The sequence below is a fragment of the Pelobates fuscus genome, chromosome 13 (genome assembly GCF_036172605.1).
Source record: "Pelobates fuscus isolate aPelFus1 chromosome 13, aPelFus1.pri, whole genome shotgun sequence".
NCBI lineage: Eukaryota > Metazoa > Chordata > Amphibia > Anura > Pelobatidae > Pelobates > Pelobates fuscus.
In genome coordinates, this window is record NC_086329.1 from 2658046 (window position 1) to 2679683 (window position 21638).

A 21638-nucleotide genomic window follows, 5' to 3' on the forward strand; every position below is an offset into this window, starting at 1 on the left:
TGCATCAGCCATAAACGCTTTTTACATAGGGACATCGATCACACGGTTAAAGAAACATAAAAAAAACCTTATGTTTTTAGAGGGGATACTTTATATCTTTATTTCAAACGCATCTTTGATAATGTTTAGCAATCAGTTCCTTGTACGGACTTTCTTCATTTTGTGTGAAGTTACTGTACGTCTCTTAGAAAGTATATGAGTTGCCATTTGTGTTCACAAGCAGCGGGAGTGACACTTGTGCCGTAATATTGTGGACTTTCTGGATATTCTCTTGGATTTTCAAACAGGACTTTTTCCTTTACACCTTTTTTTCCTTTTAGATCGTTTTTATGTAGATCAATTAGGGATGCAGTGAAATCAAAATTCTGGGCAGAAACTGAAAATTCAGGATGCCTTTGTCCGAAAACGACTTTTCCCCAAATGATTTTAAAATAGTTTTGTTCTCTAATTTTATTCATATTGGACATTGTATCAATTCTTCCCTACGGGGATTTAGCGGACGCAGGATGTCCTCATACACAGCGTGAGGACGTCCAGCATCAGTTGAGTGACTTTTGGTCTCCTAACCGCCCAGAAGTCCCTCTGGTAGAGAAACGGACAGATAATTACACTTGCAGGGTTAAGGGGACACAGCACCCAGACCACTTCAATGAGCTGAAGTGGTCTGGGTGCTGTGTCCCTTTTGCACCTAATGCTGCAATGTTAAACTTTGCAGCACTAAGTCTGCCCTCAGTAGCCGTCTACCAGAAAGCCACTGGGGGCGCTTCCAGAATTGTAATGGACTTTTGGTCCGTTATCAGACGCTGGACGTCCTCGCGCTCTGCATGAGGATCTCCAGTGTCAGATTCTCCCCCATAGGAAAGTACTGAATCAATGCTTTCCTATGGGGAGGTCTAATGATCGCACAGCATTAGACGGAGGAGGGGCGGAGCTTCGACCCAGCGCTGGGATAAGGCAAGTAAATAAAGGATTTTTAACCCTTTATTTACCAGCACCCAGGGAGGCAGAGGTAGATCCAGGAATACAGCATCCCTTTAAGCACTCACTCTGACAGACACACAATGACAAACACACATTCACTGACTGACACACTGGTAGATACACTGACAGACAAACACATGGATAGACACACACACAATGACAAACAGACTCTCACTGATTTGACACACACTCACACACAAATTAGAATTATTATAAATTAAACATTTTCCACCCAGCCTCCCTACCTGGAGAGCTGGCATGGATCTGTCCCTGCTGGGAGTCGTGCGGCTGTGTTTCAATCCGAGGCGGTGAGGGAGCAGTGATCTCCCAGCTCTATTGATGCCATAAAAGGACGTCATATCCAGGCTCCCGCAGCATCAGCAAACGGCGCTCCCTCACCACCTCTGATCGAAAAACAGCCGCACAACTCCCAGCAGCCCCACTGGACCCCAGGGTGAGGGGGAACAGGGAGAATTTCGGCTCATCCTGAATATCAATTGGGTTAAAGTGTATTTTATTATTTACCATTTTGTTCACGTTAAGGTTATGTAAAGGTTTGAGGCATAACGTTGATTTTTATTTTAAGTATTCAAACAATCAGGTGTTCCTTCTATAAATGATTTACATCAGGCAGCCATAAAAAAAAAAAAAAAAAAAAAAAAAAAAAGTGATGGATGGAATGGTAAAAGTAATAAAGTAGACTTTTACCATCTTGTATTTCCTATGTGTACCGATGAGGTTTACCAAGCTCCTGGATACTTCCACTATAATTTTATAGTGATTTACCGACACAAGGTTTGGTGATCCTTTCCAGTATTAGAACTGTTCTCCCATCTCCATTTTTCTTATTCCCTCTTTAGTCGATCAGCGTTTCCCAATTGGTGTTCCACGAGAACAAAACTGGGGCTCCGCCGTGAATCGCCACATCCAAGATGGCCGCCACTCCCTGCTGTTCCCAGAAGGTCGAAAACAGCAGAGATCATGCGGCCTGCAAGATTGCACAGCTCTGCATACCAGCCTGCCGCCAGCCCGCCCTCTGTTGCTGCTGTATTCACGTCTCCATTCCAACAGCCATCTAACGTGAATCACGCCAACTGAACCAAGTCAACTTTAGTCTACAGGAAAAATGGCCGCCGCCATCCGACGGAAGTGACTCTCTGTTGTGGTTGGCAGGAGAGATGAACGTCCATTGCCACATGGTTGGCAAAGAACAGGCATTAGATAGACTCAGTGACGTGCAGAGTGTGCGATAAATAATGTATTGAATAAGTGGTCCCAAAGAAGCGTTTAGCCATTGATATGTTATTTTTGGAGTCATTATTTACCATGCACCACACAGCCAGCCTCTGACATTTCCCATTTTATTTTTTATGTTATGTGTACATTATTTTTCACAGGCAGTGGGTAGTCTATTTATATAGGTTTAATAAATATAAATTAATTCGATGTTATAGAACCATAGAAACGTTTCGGACTCTCTGTTAAAACAGATAGTTTTGTTTGTGACAGTCGAAGCACCATAACCACTGTTGATCAGTATCCTTTGCAGTGAGGTAGTGAAATCTGTAGTACAGTGTTCTTTCTGCTCCAAGACGGACTCCAAATCCTGCTTACATTATGTTTTAAGAGCTTTGTAATAAACAGCATCCACTGCAGTCAGGTAGGGAGATCTGGATTTTTTTCAGGTTAGTAAAGTGTTTTTTCTTTGTTTTGTTTTTACCAACCAACAACGATGAATTTGGACATCTGGTTAAAACAAGGAACTATCGAGAAAAATGACCATTTCTAACGGTTCGACACACTTATAGAAACTGAGAGACGATACAACAAGGAATCCAGAAAACATGTCCGAAATGGTTTAATCTACGGTTCCTCAAATAGCAGAGACAAGTCACAAAAAAAGAAAAAAAACAAGCACACAATGCGGCCAATCTTCATCTCAAACAAAGAAAAGAAAATATGATGATAGCGACTTGTCATTTGGATTCACAAGTGCCAGAAATGAAGATTGTCCTGAAGCACGATGCGTACTTTGCAATAAAATATTGCCAAACCGTTCGTTAGCACCTGCTAGATTACGCCGTCATTTGGAGAAAAAACACGCAGAGTACAAAGATAAAGACGTGGACTTTTTTAAGCAAAAGCTTCAGGGGTATCAGAAGAGTCTAAATATAATTTAGGAGCAAAATATTTTAAAATGATAATGTAAAAAAGCCACTCATTAAAAAAAGTTTGTACTACCGCACACCATTTTTGGGGGGAGGTTTAACAATGTTGGTGTACTATGTCAAAGGGTTCCACAGGAAAAATTAATTGGGAACCCCTGGTCTCGATATTCTCGGTTTTAGAGTTTGCAGACCATCCTATTTTACTAAAATCGTAATCAGATCGCATTTTTGAATATGTCTCACAGCTAGTGTGTGTTACAGGAGGTGTGGGGGGGCTGCAGTGTGTGTTACAGGAGGTGTGGGGGGGCTGCAGTGTGTGTTACAGGAGGTGTGGGGGGGCTGCAGTGTGTGTTACAGGAGGTGTGGGGGGCTGCAGTGTGTGTTACAGGAGGTGTGGGGGGGCTGCAGTGTGTGTTACAGGAGGTGTGGGGGGGCTGCAGTGTGTGTTACAGGAGGTGTGGGGGGGCTGCAGTGTGTGTTACAGGAGGTGTGGGGGGGCTGCAGTGTGTGTTACAGGAGGTGTGGGGGGGCTGCAGTGTGTGTTACAGGAGGTGTGGGGGGGCTGCAGTGTGTGTTACAGGAGGTGTGGGAGCTGCAGTGTGTGTTACAGGAGGTGTGGGAGCTGCAGTGTGTGTTACAGGAGGTGTGGGAGCTGCAGTGTGTGTTACAGGAGGTGTGGGAGCTGCAGTGTGTGTTACAGGAGGTGTGGGGAGCTGCAGTGTGTGTTACAGGAGGTGTGAGGAGCTGCAGTGTGTGTTACAGGAGGTGTGAGGAGCTGCAGTGTGTGTTACAGGAGGTGTGAGGAGCTGCAGTGTGTGTTACAGGAGGTGTGAGGAGCTGCAGTGTGTGTTACAGGAGGTGTGAGGAGCTGCAGTGTGTGTTACAGGAGGTGTGAGGAGCTGCAGTGTGTGTTACAGGAGGTGTGAGGGGCTGCAGTGTGTGTTACAGGAGGTGTGGGGGGGCTGCAGTGTGTGTTACAGGAGGTGTGGGGGGGCTGCAGTGTGTGTTACAGGAGGTGTGGGGGGGCTGCAGTGTGTGTTACAGGAGGTGTGGGAGCTGCAGTGTGTGTTACAGGAGGTGTGGGAGCTGCAGTGTGTGTTACAGGAGGTGTGGGAGCTGCAGTGTGTGTTACAGGAGGTGTGGGAGCTGCAGTGTGTGTTACAGGAGGTGTGAGGAGCTGCAGTGTGTGTTACAGGAGGTGTGAGGAGCTGCAGTGTGTGTTACAGGAGGTGTGAGGAGCTGCAGTGTGTGTTACAGGAGGTGTGAGGAGCTGCAGTGTGTGTTACAGGAGGTGTGAGGAGCTGCAGTGTGTGTTACAGGAGGTGTGAGGAGCTGCAGTGTGTGTTACAGGAGGTGTGAGGAGCTGCAGTGTGTGTTACAGGAGGTGTGAGGGGCTGCAGTGTGTGTTACAGGAGGTGTGGGGGGGCTGCAGTGTGTGTTACAGGAGGTGTGGGGGGGCTGCAGTGTGTGTTACAGGAGGTGTGGGGGGGCTGCAGTGTGTGTTACAGGAGGTGTGGGAGCTGCAGTGTGTGTTACAGGAGGTGTGGGAGCTGCAGTGTGTGTTACAGGAGGTGTGGGAGCTGCAGTGTGTGTTACAGGAGGTGTGGGAGCTGCAGTGTGTGTTACAGGAGGTGTGGGAGCTGCAGTGTGTGTTACAGGAGGTGTGGGGAGCTGCAGTGTGTGTTACAGGAGGTGTGAGGAGCTGCAGTGTGTTACAGGAGGTGTGAGGAGCTGCAGTGTGTGTTACAGGAGGTGTGAGGAGCTGCAGTGTGTGTTACAGGAGGTGTGAGGAGCTGCAGTGTGTGTTACAGGAGGTGTGAGGAGCTGCAGTGTGTGTTACAGGAGGTGTGAGGAGCTGCAGTGTGTGTTACAGGAGGTGTGAGGAGCTGCAGTGTGTGTTACAGGAGGTGTGAGGAGCTGCAGTGTGTGTTACAGGAGGTGTGAGGAGCTGCAGTGTGTGTTACAGGAGGTGTGAGGAGCTGCAGTGTGTGTTACAGGAGGTGTGAGGAGCTGCAGTGTGTGTTACAGGAGGTGTGAGGAGCTGCAGTGTGTGTTACAGGAGGTGTGAGGAGCTGCAGTGTGTGTTACAGGAGGTGTGAGGAGCTGCAGTGTGTGTTACAGGAGGTGTGAGGAGCTGCAGTGTGTGTTACAGGAGGTGTGAGGAGCTGCAGTGTGTGTTACAGGAGGTGTGAGGAGCTGCAGTGTGTGTTACAGGAGGTGTGAGGAGCTGCAGTGTGTGTTACAGGAGGTGTGAGGAGCTGCAGTGTGTGTTACAGGAGGTGTGAGGAGCTGCAGTGTGTGTTACAGGAGGTGTGAGGAGCTGCAGTGTGTGTTACAGGAGGTGTGAGGAGCTGCAGTGTGTGTTACAGGAGGTGTGAGGAGCTGCAGTGTGTGTTACAGGAGGTGTGAGGAGCTGCAGTGTGTGTTACAGGAGGTGTGAGGAGCTGCAGTGTGTGTTACAGGAGGTGTGAGGAGCTGCAGTGTGTGTTACAGGAGGTGTGAGGGGCTGCAGTGTGTGTTACAGGAGGTGTGGGGGGGCTGCAGTGTGTGTTACAGGAGGTGTGGGGGGGCTGCAGTGTGTGTTACAGGAGGTGTGGGAGCTGCAGTGTGTGTTACAGGAGGTGTGGGAGCTGCAGTGTGTGTTACAGGAGGTGTGGGAGCTGCAGTGTGTGTTACAGGAGGTGTGGGAGCTGCAGTGTGTGTTACAGGAGGTGTGGGAGCTGCAGTGTGTGTTACAGGAGGTGTGAGGAGCTGCAGTGTGTGTTACAGGAGGTGTGAGGAGCTGCAGTGTGTGTTACAGGAGGTGTGAGGAGCTGCAGTGTGTGTTACAGGAGGTGTGAGGAGCTGCAGTGTGTGTTACAGGAGGTGTGAGGAGCTGCAGTGTGTGTTACAGGAGGTGTGAGGAGCTGCAGTGTGTGTTACAGGAGGTGTGAGGAGCTGCAGTGTGTGTTACAGGAGGTGTGGGGGGGCTGCAGTGTGTGTTACAGGAGGTGTGGGGGGGCTGCAGTGTGTGTTACAGGAGGTGTGGGGGGGCTGCAGTGTGTGTTACAGGAGGTGTGGGGGGGCTGCAGTGTGTGTTACAGGAGGTGTGGGAGCTGCAGTGTGTGTTACAGGAGGTGTGGGAGCTGCAGTGTGTGTTACAGGAGGTGTGGGAGCTGCAGTGTGTGTTACAGGAGGTGTGGGAGCTGCAGTGTGTGTTACAGGAGGTGTGGGAGCTGCAGTGTGTGTTACAGGAGGTGTGGGGAGCTGCAGTGTGTGTTACAGGAGGTGTGAGGAGCTGCAGTGTGTTACAGGAGGTGTGAGGAGCTGCAGTGTGTGTTACAGGAGGTGTGAGGAGCTGCAGTGTGTGTTACAGGAGGTGTGAGGAGCTGCAGTGTGTGTTACAGGAGGTGTGAGGAGCTGCAGTGTGTGTTACAGGAGGTGTGAGGAGCTGCAGTGTGTGTTACAGGAGGTGTGAGGAGCTGCAGTGTGTGTTACAGGAGGTGTGAGGAGCTGCAGTGTGTGTTACAGGAGGTGTGAGGAGCTGCAGTGTGTGTTACAGGAGGTGTGAGGAGCTGCAGTGTGTGTTACAGGAGGTGTGAGGAGCTGCAGTGTGTGTTACAGGAGGTGTGAGGAGCTGCAGTGTGTGTTACAGGAGGTGTGAGGAGCTGCAGTGTGTGTTACAGGAGGTGTGAGGAGCTGCAGTGTGTGTTACAGGAGGTGTGAGGAGCTGCAGTGTGTGTTACAGGAGGTGTGAGGAGCTGCAGTGTGTGTTACAGGAGGTGTGAGGAGCTGCAGTGTGTGTTACAGGAGGTGTGAGGAGCTGCAGTGTGTGTTATAGGAGGTGAAGTTGCATGTCCGGTTTATAATTGTCTTCTGTTAAGTACGGTTTCACTTTCAGGTTTTTTACTGTGATTTACACCATTTCCAGCAGTAGGTCTGTTAATAAATAGTGCGATGAGGAGTCACAATGCTTTGTGGGTATAGCTCAGAATTACATTTTTTAACGAGTGTCGTGTTTCTTTGGCAAAGTGACAGATTAGGTTGAAAAGCAAATACAGGTGAGGCGGACAGGAATCATTAAAGGCTAGTGATCAAAGTGCGGTGTTAGGCATTATATGGATCCATGAAGCGGCCAGAAGTGTCTGTACAGATAGCAGCAGGTTACAATATTTACTTCCATTGCCGTGTTTGCCGAGTGCATCGCTAGTGTAATGTAAATAACGAGAACAATGAAAATAGAATCTCTATTACTGCATGAAAACGGAAATAAATAGACCCCACAATTAACGGGCTACAGATTCAGTGTTTTGAAGTGGTTATGGTGCAAGACCCCTGTACGTGCAGAGTTTCAGTGATAAAATGCTGTGCACGTGAAGGCATTCAATATTGCTACCAGAGTAATGCGACTCCACCTTGGGCAGTGTCAGAGAGCCTATAGCGAGCATTCCATACACCGCCCTCACTGCTTGGCTGGGGGCGCTCTTAGTCAACGCATTGTGGGGATCTGGCCAACGCTCTACAGACGCTGGGCCTTCGACCACCATTCATTATGTCTCCATAGTGGGACCCACTAACAAGGTGACAGCACCAGGGGGCTACTGGTACTATAACCACTACAGCAGGCTTTACCCATTCCATCATGAAACTTGGACAGAAAGAGAAATACTATCATATACAAAAACACAAATTAATAACAAAACTAAACATAAAAGTTAAATCTAAAATGTTTAACTAAGGGGGAAAACTAAAAGCCAACATTTTCTTTGATACAAAAACCTTTTATGGCATTAAAGCAATACATGTCACGTAACCACTTCGTTTAATAATTAATAATCTTACTGGGACATAAGGATCGTGCTCCAACTGGTTTTCTCCAGATCCAACCATATCAGAAAGCTTTATATTTACCATCACCTATTAAACCGGGCATTAACACTCCATCATACATTCCATATTCTGGCTCCTCACACCAGCACCCAATGGAATAATACATTCAATGTGCTATGTGGTTATGGTGTTCCGTTTGCTTTGTAATGGACGTGCCAAGCGGGGCCCACGTATTGCACTCAGAGCTCCTTTTACTAACAGTAAACACAGAGAACGCGCTCTGCTGAGCCACAAACCTACTACAACCACCGCGCCTGGTGACATGACATAACGCCACTCGCAATCCGATAATAACAATATACAACACCAGACAATTTTATAAAAGCTTCACTTCTAGCGGTAATAGCATGCTTAAAGAAATAAAGATATTTATTGTTATTTAAAATAAAACATGGCATTAAAAAGAACACTTCAGGCCCCGTAACTTCATCTCAATTAGGTTTTGATAGTGGAGATGCCATGGGTGCCATTATTACAGATTCAGTTGATCGGGTTTGGAATGGTTTGTATTCACAGCGCCGGTCTGCTTGAATCCTCTTCCTCCCTAAAATGAAGGGTCCCCTTTGTTAATCTGAAATATTGGGAGGTAAGTAGCTGGATTCAGTTCACAGATTTGCTGGAGGGGCAGTAGCGGCTGGTTTGTTTGAGGAATTATTAGCAGACCCCCAACTTGCTGGCCACCTACCTGGGATCCACTATTTGTAGTTATTTCTCACAGAGTCTCCTAATTACCAGTAATTTGAGATTTCATTATTCGATGTATTACTATGGGATGCTGTAAAGGAAAACCCCCATAGATTTACCCCATTCAATAAAGCGGCATTGTGGAGGGATCCGGTACAGGCTGTTCCTGGATGGATGCTATAGGCTGTCGGTCTGAACACAGACAAACCGTGGCTAGAGACTAGCTTTGCACTGACAGACTCTCCCCCAGCACACAGTGTAATAAAGTAAGCTGCCGACAGGTAGACAGGTGTGTGCAATTCAGTGCGTCACCTGCTACAATGACTCATGTTACCTGGAAAGGATCGTATTCACTTGTTAGACATTCCAAATACTGTTTGTAACCCCAACAGTCATTAACAAAACACGCCTTTCAGCCACATTCAGTGACTACGCACGGACGGTATTCATGTTTTAGAGAGCGGATTTAATGAAAAGGGAACCTTTTACCATGTGTGACGCGAACATTAATAACGTACTGGCACCGCGTGGCGCCTGCGAACATAGTGCGTTTCATTAGATAGGACTGGAAAATATCTGGGGGGGGGATGAAAAACACACATTACCGGAGCACAGAACAAATAGAAGGAATGTGATCGCTGCTGGGAAAGCTTGTATAGGAGCCGGGACCAGAGTAAAAAGGACAACCGGGTGTTTCTACCCAGAACAGAGCACGCATTATCCAAGCAGGGTGTTTAACCTAGTAATTAACCCAAAATGCACATACGCCTACTGGCAGACCCCCCTCCACGGCTGGTGCTCATCAGTGGTGTGCGCCCATTTTAGCCCCTCCCTTAACGTAACTATTCCAAACATCCTAATGCTATTGCTTCAACGAATGGACACAATAACGAAGGAAACTCTACAATCGCCTTCTCACCAGGATTCTAAATGCTGGCCGCACGCTCTCCATACAAATGGCGTAATCATCTCGGGGAAAGAGGACTCGGGAGAGGTCGCTGTACCCAGCGGTAACTTTCCCAGACTCAAATGACGCCAAACCGACCCACCTCGAGGCTTTCGGCCTATACGAAGCTGAGCCACAGGGAGACGGCCGCTCTCCTGGCTCTTAAGCTGAAGCTGGGACCCCGGTGAACCGCATCCTCCCCCCCCATCCCGGACCGGCGGGGTTATTCCGGTTCCCAATGATAAGCCCCACTCACCTGGCTGAACACAGGCAGCTAATACTGCAGGGTACCGAGCTCCAACACTCGGTCTCAAAATGGCGGACACTCCTTCCCCATGCGAGCCTCGACCACAGTCAGCAGAAGCAGACAGGTGCGCCGCACTAGATCAAATGCTGAGGCACCTAGACGAAATTTTTGCCTGGTTCTGGGAGCAGCTGTAGGAACGAACGGCCGCAGCAGCAACTGGGAAACAGAGGAGAGGACGGAGGCAGGCAGGTGATGGAGTGTGTATGCCCCCATCTGGCACAACCACCCACCAAGCATCTAAGCCTCACACGCCAAGAGCCAACAGGGACTTTCCCCCACTGCATCTACCACAGTGGCGGAAGCACGTACATCGCAAGCGGCGAACGACCACTCGGAGCTTCCGTCACCTCCTGGAGAGGAAGGACTGACTCGACTGTAAGACCCCTGGTCCGTGGAACTATGATGCAGGCCCTTAACAAGGCCTGGGGCTGGAGAGGGGCAACGCTTAGCCCATGCCTGGGACTGCCTCCAAGTATTTCCATGCCTCGGTATCGGCTGACACTGCACTCTCTAACCAGGGCTAGCTTAGCAGACCGCAGCACTGACCCACATGCCCTGAGCACCTAATTTCCAAGTCTGGGAACTGGGTGAAACTTGCAATCTCCCATGGAGTAACATGTCAAATTCACGAGCTCACCTGACGCCTGCTTCTTTAGTTACGCCATGTTATGTCCTTACCCCTAGCTTGATTTATTTCTTAGTTACCTCAGAGAGGATCTGCCAATTCTGTTCCACCTTAGACCAGTGCAGTTATATGCTAGAGAGCTCAGGATACGTGGCCACATACTCCAATAAATATACCCTACCATGCAATGTTCCCGTTTAGTGCCAGCCACCATGCCTAGCTACCGTATCTTGTTTGCAATAATTGTGTATGATATTAGCTTTGACACGTTGGACCAGCCCGTGTTATATTTTTATTTCTTTAATGTAAAATGCAGTCCTGACAGAGTGTGACGGAGTTCGGTGGCTTCACTGCTACGCTAAACAGTTTACCTACTCTTGTATTTCTCTCCTACACTCAGACGGCGGTATACCGAGCTTGTTTAACGCCTTTATTAAATATAAAAAACTGTGCATTGCTCTTCAATAACCCGATGTAAAGCGTGACAATGTGCCTGAGGATACCTCAAGCCTGTGTTTATATTCGCATGCACTGCAAAAAAAAAAACAACATTTAAATTATGTCTTTGTGACACTATAGTGGCTGTTTGGGTCCCCGGCCCTCCTTATACACTCAGACACATTACTGGGAGTATTATTGCTGTGGAGCTCTGTTATACACATTACTGGGAGTATTATTACTGTGGAGCTCTGTTATACACATTACTGGGAGTATTATTACTGTGGAGCTCTGTTATACACTCAGACACATTACTGGGAGTATTATTGCTGTGGAGCTCTGTTATACACGGATACACCAACAATACAGAGCTCGTAAAAAGAGGGACAGAGGGATTTTGGCTCTAAATAGGGACTGTCCCTGCTACATAGGGCCACTTTGCAGGTCAAACAGTAAATACTATTTAAGTGTTGATAACGCAGCGAGATAGTAAAAGGATTTCTGACATTTCCTCTTCCCGTGCGGAGGATGGCATCACAGTTTATTTGTACAGGGCCTGGTTTATTTTGAAACAATGTCTGAAACCCGTTTAAGAATTAAACAGCTTGTATTAGTTATCCCAACTCCCACTCTACACCCTGTAATATAACAACATTAACCCCTTCAGATCAGAGCTGCTTCCAGTACAAACAGATATAGCTGTATTATTTGAAACATGGATGTAAAATGTGATAATCTTTGGATAAAACCTGCAATTCTGTGTTTACACTGCCGATTGGCGATATGTAAACAGTGAAACGATCTCAATTCATACATTGGTGCAGGATCTCTCCAGTTCTCTTGCTTAGGCCTCAAATTCTGCGATCGCCACGATTCCTGGCTTTGTCTGATTACAATACGGCACTGACGACATGCAGCTCGGTCCCGCCTTCACCCCGAGCACATATAACCACTTGGTAAAAATCGGCATTTTTAGCATTTCAGACATTACTGCACGCATGTAAGAAAGCCAAAAATGAAAGAATTTAACCCAATAGGGAGGATTACCAACTTTTCTCCATTTGGATTGTAAATAGTTTATTATGGAAACCTGAATTGCAACACGCAGCGTAAAGCAGCCACAATGGAACGATACTCCTGTTGGAAGACGTTTTTTTAGATCTGCTATTTTAGCAGCAATAGTTCCATTCAGATCCAATCAGCTCCGATTTCTGTCCCTTATTTCCAGGATTTGAAATGGAATTTCTATAGAGAGGGGCGCAGTCTGTGGTTCGCCCCTTTTTACGGCTGAATCTACCCGGTCCAACAAAAATCACGAAGTGATCCAGCACAGCTACCACAAGAACCACAACACACATTCTTCATTTGCTACAAATGTTCCCGAAAAGAAAATCGCTTCACTGTCACTTTAAATGCAAGAACCCAGGTTCTTTCTAAATTCTTAGCATGGTCCCCCAGCTGTTGGAGATCCCCCTCAGTCAACCCTCATTCCATTTACACATTAACAGTAACTGCAACTTTACTATAACTTCCACTGGCAATCACTTCCAAATTCCCCCTGCTGCCTCTAGACTGAAATCCCTGTTCTGTCCTTTAGATTGTAAGCTCATGTGCTAAATAAGCACGTTGAATAAAAAGGAGCTTCAATGGCCAGACCTCGGCTCACATGGAGGGCCTTCTTTACCTTTTGTATTGGTCTTTGTATATTGTACAGCGCTGCGGAATATGTCAGCGCTTTATAAATGCCCATAATAATTAAAGGACCACTATAGTGCCAGGAAAACATACTCATTTTCCTGGCTCTATAGGGTCCTTGGGTCCCCCTCACCCTCTGGGTTCTAGGGTGTGTCTGAGAGTATAACAGAGCTCCACAGTAATAATACTCCCAGTAATGTGTCTGAGTGTATAACAGAGCTCCACAGCAATAACACTCCCAGTAATGTGTCTGTGTGTATAACAGAGCTCCACAGTAATAATACTCCCAGTAATGTGTCTGAGTGTATAACAGAGCTCTACAGCAATAACACTCCCAGTAATGTGTCTGTGTGTATAACAGAGCTCCACAGTAATAATACTCCCAGTAATGTGTCTGAGTGTATAACAGAGCTCCACAGCAATAATACTCCCAGTAATGTGTCTGAGAGTATAACAGAGCTCCACAGCAATAATACTCCCAGTAATGTGTCTGAGAGTATAACAGAGCTCCACAGCAATAATACTCCCAGTAATGTGTCTGAGTGTATAACAGAGCTCCACAGCAATAATACTCCCAGTAATGTGTCAGAGTGTATAACAGAGCTCCACAGCAATAATACTCCCAGTAATGTGTCTGTGTGTATAACAGAGCTCCACAGTAATAATACTCCCAGTAATGTGTCTGAGTGTATAACAGAGCTCCACAGCAATAACACTCCCAGTAATGTGTCTGTGTGTATAACAGAGCTCCACAGTAATAATACTCCCAGTAATGTGTCTGAGTGTATAACAGAGCTCCACAGCAATAATACTCCCAGTAATGTGTCTGAGAGTATAACAGAGCTCCACAGCAATAATACTCCCAGTAATGTGTCTGAGAGTATAACAGAGCTCCACAGCAATAATACTCCCAGTAATGTGTCTGAGAGTATAACAGAGCTCCACAGTAATAATACTCCCAGTAATGTGTCTGAGTGTATAACAGAGCTCCACAGCAATAATACTCCCAGTAATGTGTCAGAGTGTATAACAGAGCTCCACAGCAATAATACTCCCAGTAATGTGTCTGAGTGTATAACAGAGCTCCACAGTAATAATACTCCCAGTAATGTGTATAACAGAGCTCCACAGCAATAATACTCCCAGTAATGTGTCAGAGTGTATAACAGAGCTCCACAGCAATAATACTCCCAGTAATGTGTATAACAGAGCCCTACAGCAATAATACTCCCAGTAATGTGTCTGAGTGTATAACAGAGCTCCACAGCAATAATACTCCCAGTAATGTGTCAGAGTGTATAACAGAGCTCCACAGTAATAATACTCCCAGTAATGTGTATAACAGAGCCCTACAGCAATAATACTCCCAGTAATGTGTCTGAGTGTATAACAGAGCTCCACAGTAATAATACTCCCAGTAATGTGTATAACAGAGCTCCACAGCAATAATACTCCCAGTAATGTGTCAGAGTGTATAACAGAGCTCCACAGCAATAATACTCCCAGTAATGTGTCTGAGTGTATAACAGAGCCCTACAGCAATAATACTCCCAGTAATGTGTCTGAGTGTATAACAGAGCCCCACAGCAATAACACTCTCAGTAATGTGTCTGAGTGTATAACAGAGCTCCACAGCAATAATACTCCCAGTAATGTGTCAGTGTATAACAGAGCTCCACAGCAATAATACTCCCAGTAATGTGTCTGAGTGTATAACAGAGCTCCACAGCAATAATACTCCCAGCAATGTGTCTGAGTGTATAACAGAGCTCCACAGCAATAATACTCCCAGTAATGTGTCTGAGTGTATAACAGAGCTCCACAGTAATAATACTCCCAGTAATGTGTATAACAGAGCTCCACAGCAATAATACTCCCAGTAATGTGTATAACAGAGCTCCACAGCAATAATACTCCCAGTAATGTGTCTGAGTGTATAACAGAGCCCCACAGCAATAATACTCCCAGTAATGTGTCAGAGTGTATAACAGAGCTCCACAGCAATAATACTCCCAGTAATGTGTCTGAGAGTATAACAGAGCTCCACAGTAATAATACTCCCAGTAATGTGTCTGAGTGTATAACAGAGCTCCACAGTACATTATTGTATGCTGTTCCAGTTTGACTGCTAGGAGTGTAAACCTATTCGTATGTTTTTTCCTATTCGGCTGTTTACAGCAGTCGTATGTTTGAGAGCATTCATATGCTTCTCCGGTTCGGTGGATTGGTGTCTACAGTAGCTGTGCCTGTGTCTCTGGAAGGGGAAGATCTACTAAACGGCTGTTACCCCCTTTTATGCCTGGGGTGCCATTACAATTACCAAGAACATGCTCTCTGTAAGCCAACAAGTGGAAACCACGACATGGCACTGAGAAAATGCATTACAGGGTTTAAAGTGCTGTGATTGGTCAGTACATGGTCTTTGACCCCAAAACATGCTTGGGCGTCAACATCTTTAATGTGGGCAATATGCATTTTTTCAGTAAGAATGGCGCCGCAGCAGCCGGCGTCCCTTAAAACGCGCACCAGCCACGACTCAACTTCTGGGAGGATCGGGCGGCACTCTGCCGCGATCCAGGTGAGTTTAACTCTCCCTTTTGTGACACGACTGCTCTGCTCATGTGCGGCCGCAACGACCAGGGACTTACTTTTGTCTGAAGTATCGGTGTGACCACACTGACCAGGCGTGGTCTTGCCAAGACGAGCCACCTACTCCGTGACACTTCTGCATCAGGAACAGAATCAAACTCTGTTCTCAAATCACATGCAGTTCATAGAGCAGCATTTGACTGGTGTAGCGTTTTGTTGCGCATGTACACTAGTCTCCGAATGCTTTTAGCCAAGGAGGAAAAGTATGTTGATCCATGCGGCAAGGGCTCGAAGGCAAGTAAATCTCACCGGTGCGGGGGGACCTAAACAGGTAAATTAGAACGATGGTGTTAATAACACGTCCTATATAGTTCCTTTAATATACAATAAATGTGTTTAGAAATAAGTCTGTGGAAAAAGATACATTGTTCTCGTTATAAGTTACATTTTAGTTCTATAAATAGTTATTAGTAAGTCACCTAAAATTTATCAGAAAAGCCCCGCCCTGGCCACACCCCCACTCACACACAGAACGCCCCACCCCTACTCACAATCCTAAATTGAAAGTGTCCCACTAAAACAGGGATAGTCAACCTGGTCCCTACCGCATTTCAGGTGGGCAGTGGTGGGTTCTGCAGAAAACTGGCAGGGGAGATGCAGAGCCAGCTTTGCTGTAATCCCTCTCAGGCTGGTGAGGAGATCAAAGATCTCGCTCATCATACTGCTGGCCCTTCGTTCCAGCAGAGAGGGAAGGACCTGGGATGCTCTGTATTCCTCCCGCGAGCAGGCTGGTCGGAGCATTGCCGCATGTGCCATGCTCGCAGGAGGACAGGAGAGTCAGCCTGCAGCCGGAGCAGCTGCAGGCTAAAGTGAACATGCCCCCACTGGACCACCAGGGCTTGCAGCATTATGTTCCCCCTCCCTGGTAAAAGGTAAGAAGAAGGGAGGGGGGAGACATTAAGATAGATTTTCACATCTCACCCACCTACACACAGCATAGACCCTATGCACCTTTCACACACAAACTACACCACACACAGACTGCACCCTACACACACTTCATAAACAAAGTTACTGCGGCACTGATGGGCCGTAAGGACATTTTACAATCAACAAAAGTGCTGTAGGTATTAAAAGGTTGACTACCCCCGATTTAAAATGTTGGCAAGCACGCTGTGTGCTGTGTTTTTAAGTTACTGAGGGGTAAAGTAGACGGTATTTATCTAGAAGGCGATATCTGAATAGCTGAGTGGTATAAAAGGTAGACTCCAGTGATTAAAGCATTCCAGATGCATACCAGGGTTAACTAGCATCGCCCATGAAGGACACAAACACCTTCCTCTACCTGCTAGAACATAAAATGATGGGAGGTTAGAACAGGACTGGCACTGTAATATCAGCTTATGTCAGGGGTATATTTGTTGGCATTAGAGATTAAGTCTACATAGCAAGGATTTATGAAATTTTGATCATGCCACATTATAACATGTCAGACTTTAATCAGAAATCCCATGGGGCGTGCATAAATCAAAGACCCTACTCCACAAACCGCTCACCCAAGTCCCCACAGCTCACTCTGAATTTAGATAGACCCTAGCTCACAAGCCACTCACCCAAGTACCCCTAGCTCACCTCTGTTTTTAAACAGACCCTATCCCACAAACCGCTCACCCAAGTCCCCCAGCTCGCCTCGGTTTTTAGGTCAATCCTTGCTTTTCTCAAGCCCATTATTTTTTCCATCTTAACCTCCCAATTATCCTTCTCATCTACGTTTGCCATTCTGAGCCATCACACGCCCTGTGACAATTTTCTGCGCTTTTTTTCAGGATTTTCCCTTCATGTCCAAGACCCCACAAGGCACATCATAGACAATGGCTTTCTACCCTCTCTGTTTATGTTTAATATAACTTCACGGACTGACGGAGTGAGGTAATTGAAGACTTGGCAGCAGCAAGCCTTTGTTGAGTGAGTCACACTGACGTCAGCACTGCGTGTGGGCCCAAACACATCATCTGACCTGTCGAGGACCATGAGTGACAACGACACAAGTCACCATGACGTTATTAACTAAACTCCTACCTGTAACAAACTAATCTGATTCGCAAAACTAAGGCAAGTCAGGACGCAGAAAGGATTATATAATCTATGGTGTGATATCTTCCTAAGGGCCCCTAGATGCCCTCAGTTATTGGCCCTTTAAATGGTGAACAACGTGCACCCCAGAATAAGAGCACATTTTTCAACAATTCATAGCGTGAGATGATACCTACCCTGTACAATGCTATAGAATGTGTTCAGCTCCATGTATAAAAAGTATAGCCCTAAACGAGGCCCACATCTCTCATGGAGATTGCCTACACTCACCGGCAGGGTGACATCCCATGGTCCAAGCCAACATCTGACAATTCCACCAAATTAGACCATTGCTAGAAGCAAGAAAAGTGAACTCCACAAGCGGCAGCTAGCAGATATTTGTATTTATTCATAAAACTGGGAAACATGGAGAATACATCAGAAAATTGAGTGTTTAGCCAAACCGGATAAAGCCCTCTGCTAGGTTACTGGTCCCTAAAGGTTACAATCCGGACTTAAATTCTCCACAATCTCCAGTTTAGAGAATATATTTTTCCTAATAAGAAAGTAAGGAGTCAAGCTGGATTTACTATGGGCGAAAAAAATGCAGTAACTAGCAATATAAAAATTATCAAAATATTAATGGATTAATTTGGGGGGGAATGAAAAACTGACAGGGAAAAGACATGGAGGAATGGGACAATACAATACAAGTATGGCATTTACTTACCTTCCAGCTGGTTCCTCCTGGTTAGAAGGGCCTCCTGGACCCCCATGGTGACATAGCTGACCAGACCCTGCTTCCTGGAGAACTTACAGACAAACTCTTGCTGGTAGACACAGTTCAGGAGGAAACAGGAGTGGATTGTGTCTTCATCTCTGTGTCCAGGTTGGACCAGAACCAGGTTACAGCCCAGAGTCCTGCAGCAAGCTGCTTTGCAGTCCCTGAGGTTGGACAGGTTGGGAGAGGACAGGAAGGTGGCCCCACTGCTCACAGAATCATTCAGGTCCAACACAAAGTCCTGTTTGCCCTCAGAGAAGCTTTCTAGACAAGAGTCTCCAGAGGAATCAGACCAAACCAGATCCAGGCCAGTTAGAAAGAGAACAAGGAGAACAGGCCCCATTGTACAGCCTGGAGTCCACGCAACCAACTGCCCCACCTGCCCCTGGGGAGAATCTGCCCACTGCCTGGAGAGATCGCTATTGGGTAATAAAGGATAAATGGTATCTCTAGGGGGGAAAGGAGGCTGTCTATAGGGGGGAAAGGAGGCTGTCTATAGGGGGGAAAGGAGGCTGTCTATAGGGGGGAAAGGAGGCTGTCTATAGGGGGGAAAGGAGGCTGTCTATAGGGGGGAAAGGAGGCTGTCTATAGGGGGGAAAGGAGGCTGTCTATAGGGGGGAAAGGAGGCTGTCTATATTGTAAATATTCGGACCCAAGACCAGCCGTGTAGGAGAAGACTTTTGCCTTAGACGGTTCCGATCAGGAGAGTTTCTTGGACGGTAATGAGGAGTCCATTGCTTTTCCTGGATCCCGGTTCTGGTGCCGGAGTTGTAGATCTAAGAATTGGTGTTGGATCCGGCTGGCACAATATAATCCAAGGACTGTCCTGGGTCTCGATCCTGGTGCTGTAGATATAAGACTTGGTGTTGGGTCCTGGAGGTCCTGGGTCAGGCTGGTACAATGGATCCCAAGGACTGTCCTCTGATCGGCCCCTTTGTCTGATCTCCGCAGAGTTTCACATGAAACTGGAAAGTGGGCGGGGCTTTCCGGCCAGTCCCCACCTTTAACCCTCACCTGCCAGCCAGGTGTGTGCTTTACCTGTAGCCTGGGAGAAGGAGGGGCCTGAGACCTGGCAGGAAGTGAAACTCTCCCCTGACTCACAAACTGGGGGAAGGAGGGGGTTACAAAAAGGGAAACAATACGATGATAAATAAATAAACTGTCTGAAGCCAGATTGTGGGACAGGGCAGGTAGTGATGTCAGACAGGAGGATGTGGTTGTTGTGTGAGTTCACCATAACCTTATAGCTGCAGTTATAATACACTGTGTGCGTGGAGACGGGGGCCTCCTTACACCATAACCTTATAGCTGCAGTTATAATACACTGTGTGCAGGGAGACAGGGGACCTCCTTACACCATAACCTTATAGCTGCAGTTATAATACACTGTGTGCGGGGAGACAGGGAACCTCCTTACACCATACCCTTATAGCTGCAGTTATAATACACTGTGTGAGGGGAGACAGGGGATCTCCTTACACCATAACCTTATAGCTGCAGTTATAATACACTGTGTGCGGGGAGACAGGGAACCTCCTTACACCATACCCTTATAGCTGCAGTTATAATACACTGTGTGAGGGGAGACAGGGGATCTCCTTACACCATAACCTTATAGCTGCAGTTATAATACACTGTGTGCGGGGAGACAGGAGACCTCCTTACACCATAACCTTATAGCTGCAGTTATAATACACTGTGTGCGTGGAGACGGGGGCCTCCTTACACCATAACCTTATAGCTGCAGTTATAATACACTGTGTGCGGGGAGACAGGGAACCTCCTTACACCATACCCTTATAGCTGCAGTTATAATACACTGTGTGCGTGGAGACGGGGGCCTCCTTACACCATAACCTTATAGCTGCAGTTATAATACACTGTGTGCGGGGAGACAGGGGACCTCCTTACACCATAACCTTATAGCTGCAGTTATAATACACTGTGTGCGGGGAGACAGGAGACCTCCTTACACCATAACATTATAGCTGCAGTTATAATACACTGTGTGCGGGGAGACAGGGGACCTCCTTACACCATAACCTTATAGCTGCAGTTATAATACACTGTGTGCGTGGAGACGGGGGCCTCCTTACACCATAACCTTATAGCTGCAGTTATAATACACTGTGTGCGGGGAGACAGGGGACCTCCTTACACCATAACCTTATAGCTGCAGTTATAATACACTGTGTGCGGGGAGACAGGAGACCTCCTTACACCATAACCTTATAGCTGCAGTTATAATACACTGTGTGCGGGGAGACAGGAGACCTCCTTACACCATAACCTTATAGCTGCAGTTATAATACACTGTGTGCGGGGAGACAGGGGACCTCCTTACACCATAACCTTATAGCTGCAGTTATAATACACTGTGTGCTGGGAGACAGGGGACCTCCTTACACCATAACCTTATAGCTGCAGTTATAATACACTGTGTGCGGGGAGACAGGGGACCTCCTTACACCATAACCTTATAGCTGCAGTTATAATACACTGTGTGCGGGGAGACAGGGGACCTCCTTACACCATATCCTTATGGCTGCAGTTATAATACACTGTGTGCGGGGAGACAGGAGACCTCCTTACACCATAACCTTATAGCTGCAGTTATAATACACTGTGTGCGGGGAGACAGGAGACCTCCTTACACCATAACCTTATAGCTGCAGTTATAATACACTGTGTGCGGGGAGACAGGGGACCTCCTTACACCATAACCTTATAGCTGCAGTTATAATACACTGTGTGCGGGGAGACAGGGGACCTCCTTACACCATAACCTTATAGCTGCAGTTATAATACACTGTGTGCGGGGAGACAGGAGACCTCCTTACACCATAACCTTATAGCTGCAGTTATAATACACTGTGTGCGGGGAGACAGGGGAACTCCTTACACCATAACCTTATAGCTGCAGTTATAATACACTGTGTGCATAGAGACAGGGGACCTCCTTACACCAGAACCTTATAGCTGCAGTTATAATACACTGTGTGCGGGGAGACAACGGACCTCCTTACACCATAACCTGATAGCTGCAGTTATAATACACTGTGTGCGGGGAGACAGGGGACCTCCTTACACCATAACCTTATAGCTGCAGTTATAATACACTGTGTGCGGGGAGACAGGGGATCTCCTTACACCATAACCTGATAGCTGCAGTTATAATACACTGTGTGCGGGGAGACAGGGGGCCTCCTTACACCATAACCTTATAGCTGCAGTTATAATACACTGTGTGCAGGAATGCAGGGGACCTCCTTACACCATAACCTTATAGCTACAGTTATAATACACTGTGTGCGGGGAGACAGGGGACCTCCTTACACCATAACCTTATAGCTGCAGTTATAATACACTGTGTGCGGGGAGACAGGGGACCTCCTTACACCATAACCTTCTAGCTGCAGTTATAATACACTGTGTGCGGGGAGACAGGGGACCTCCTTACACCATAACCTTATAGCTGCAGT

The 21638-nt window shown here is 46.9% G+C and overlaps 1 protein-coding gene across 1 annotated transcript in view; it reads right to left on the reverse strand.

The window, feature by feature from the left end:
• Positions 1 to 18606, reverse strand: part of SPINT1 (serine peptidase inhibitor, Kunitz type 1) — a 42209-nt gene extending 23603 nt beyond the window's left edge. The window contains exon 1 of the mRNA XM_063439021.1: positions 18106 to 18606. Coding sequence (XP_063295091.1) covers positions 18106 to 18499 — 394 coding nt within the window. The 5' untranslated portion in view covers positions 18500 to 18606. The remainder of the gene's footprint in view (positions 1 to 18105) is intronic.
• Between the last annotated feature and the right edge of the window lie 3032 nt (positions 18607 to 21638).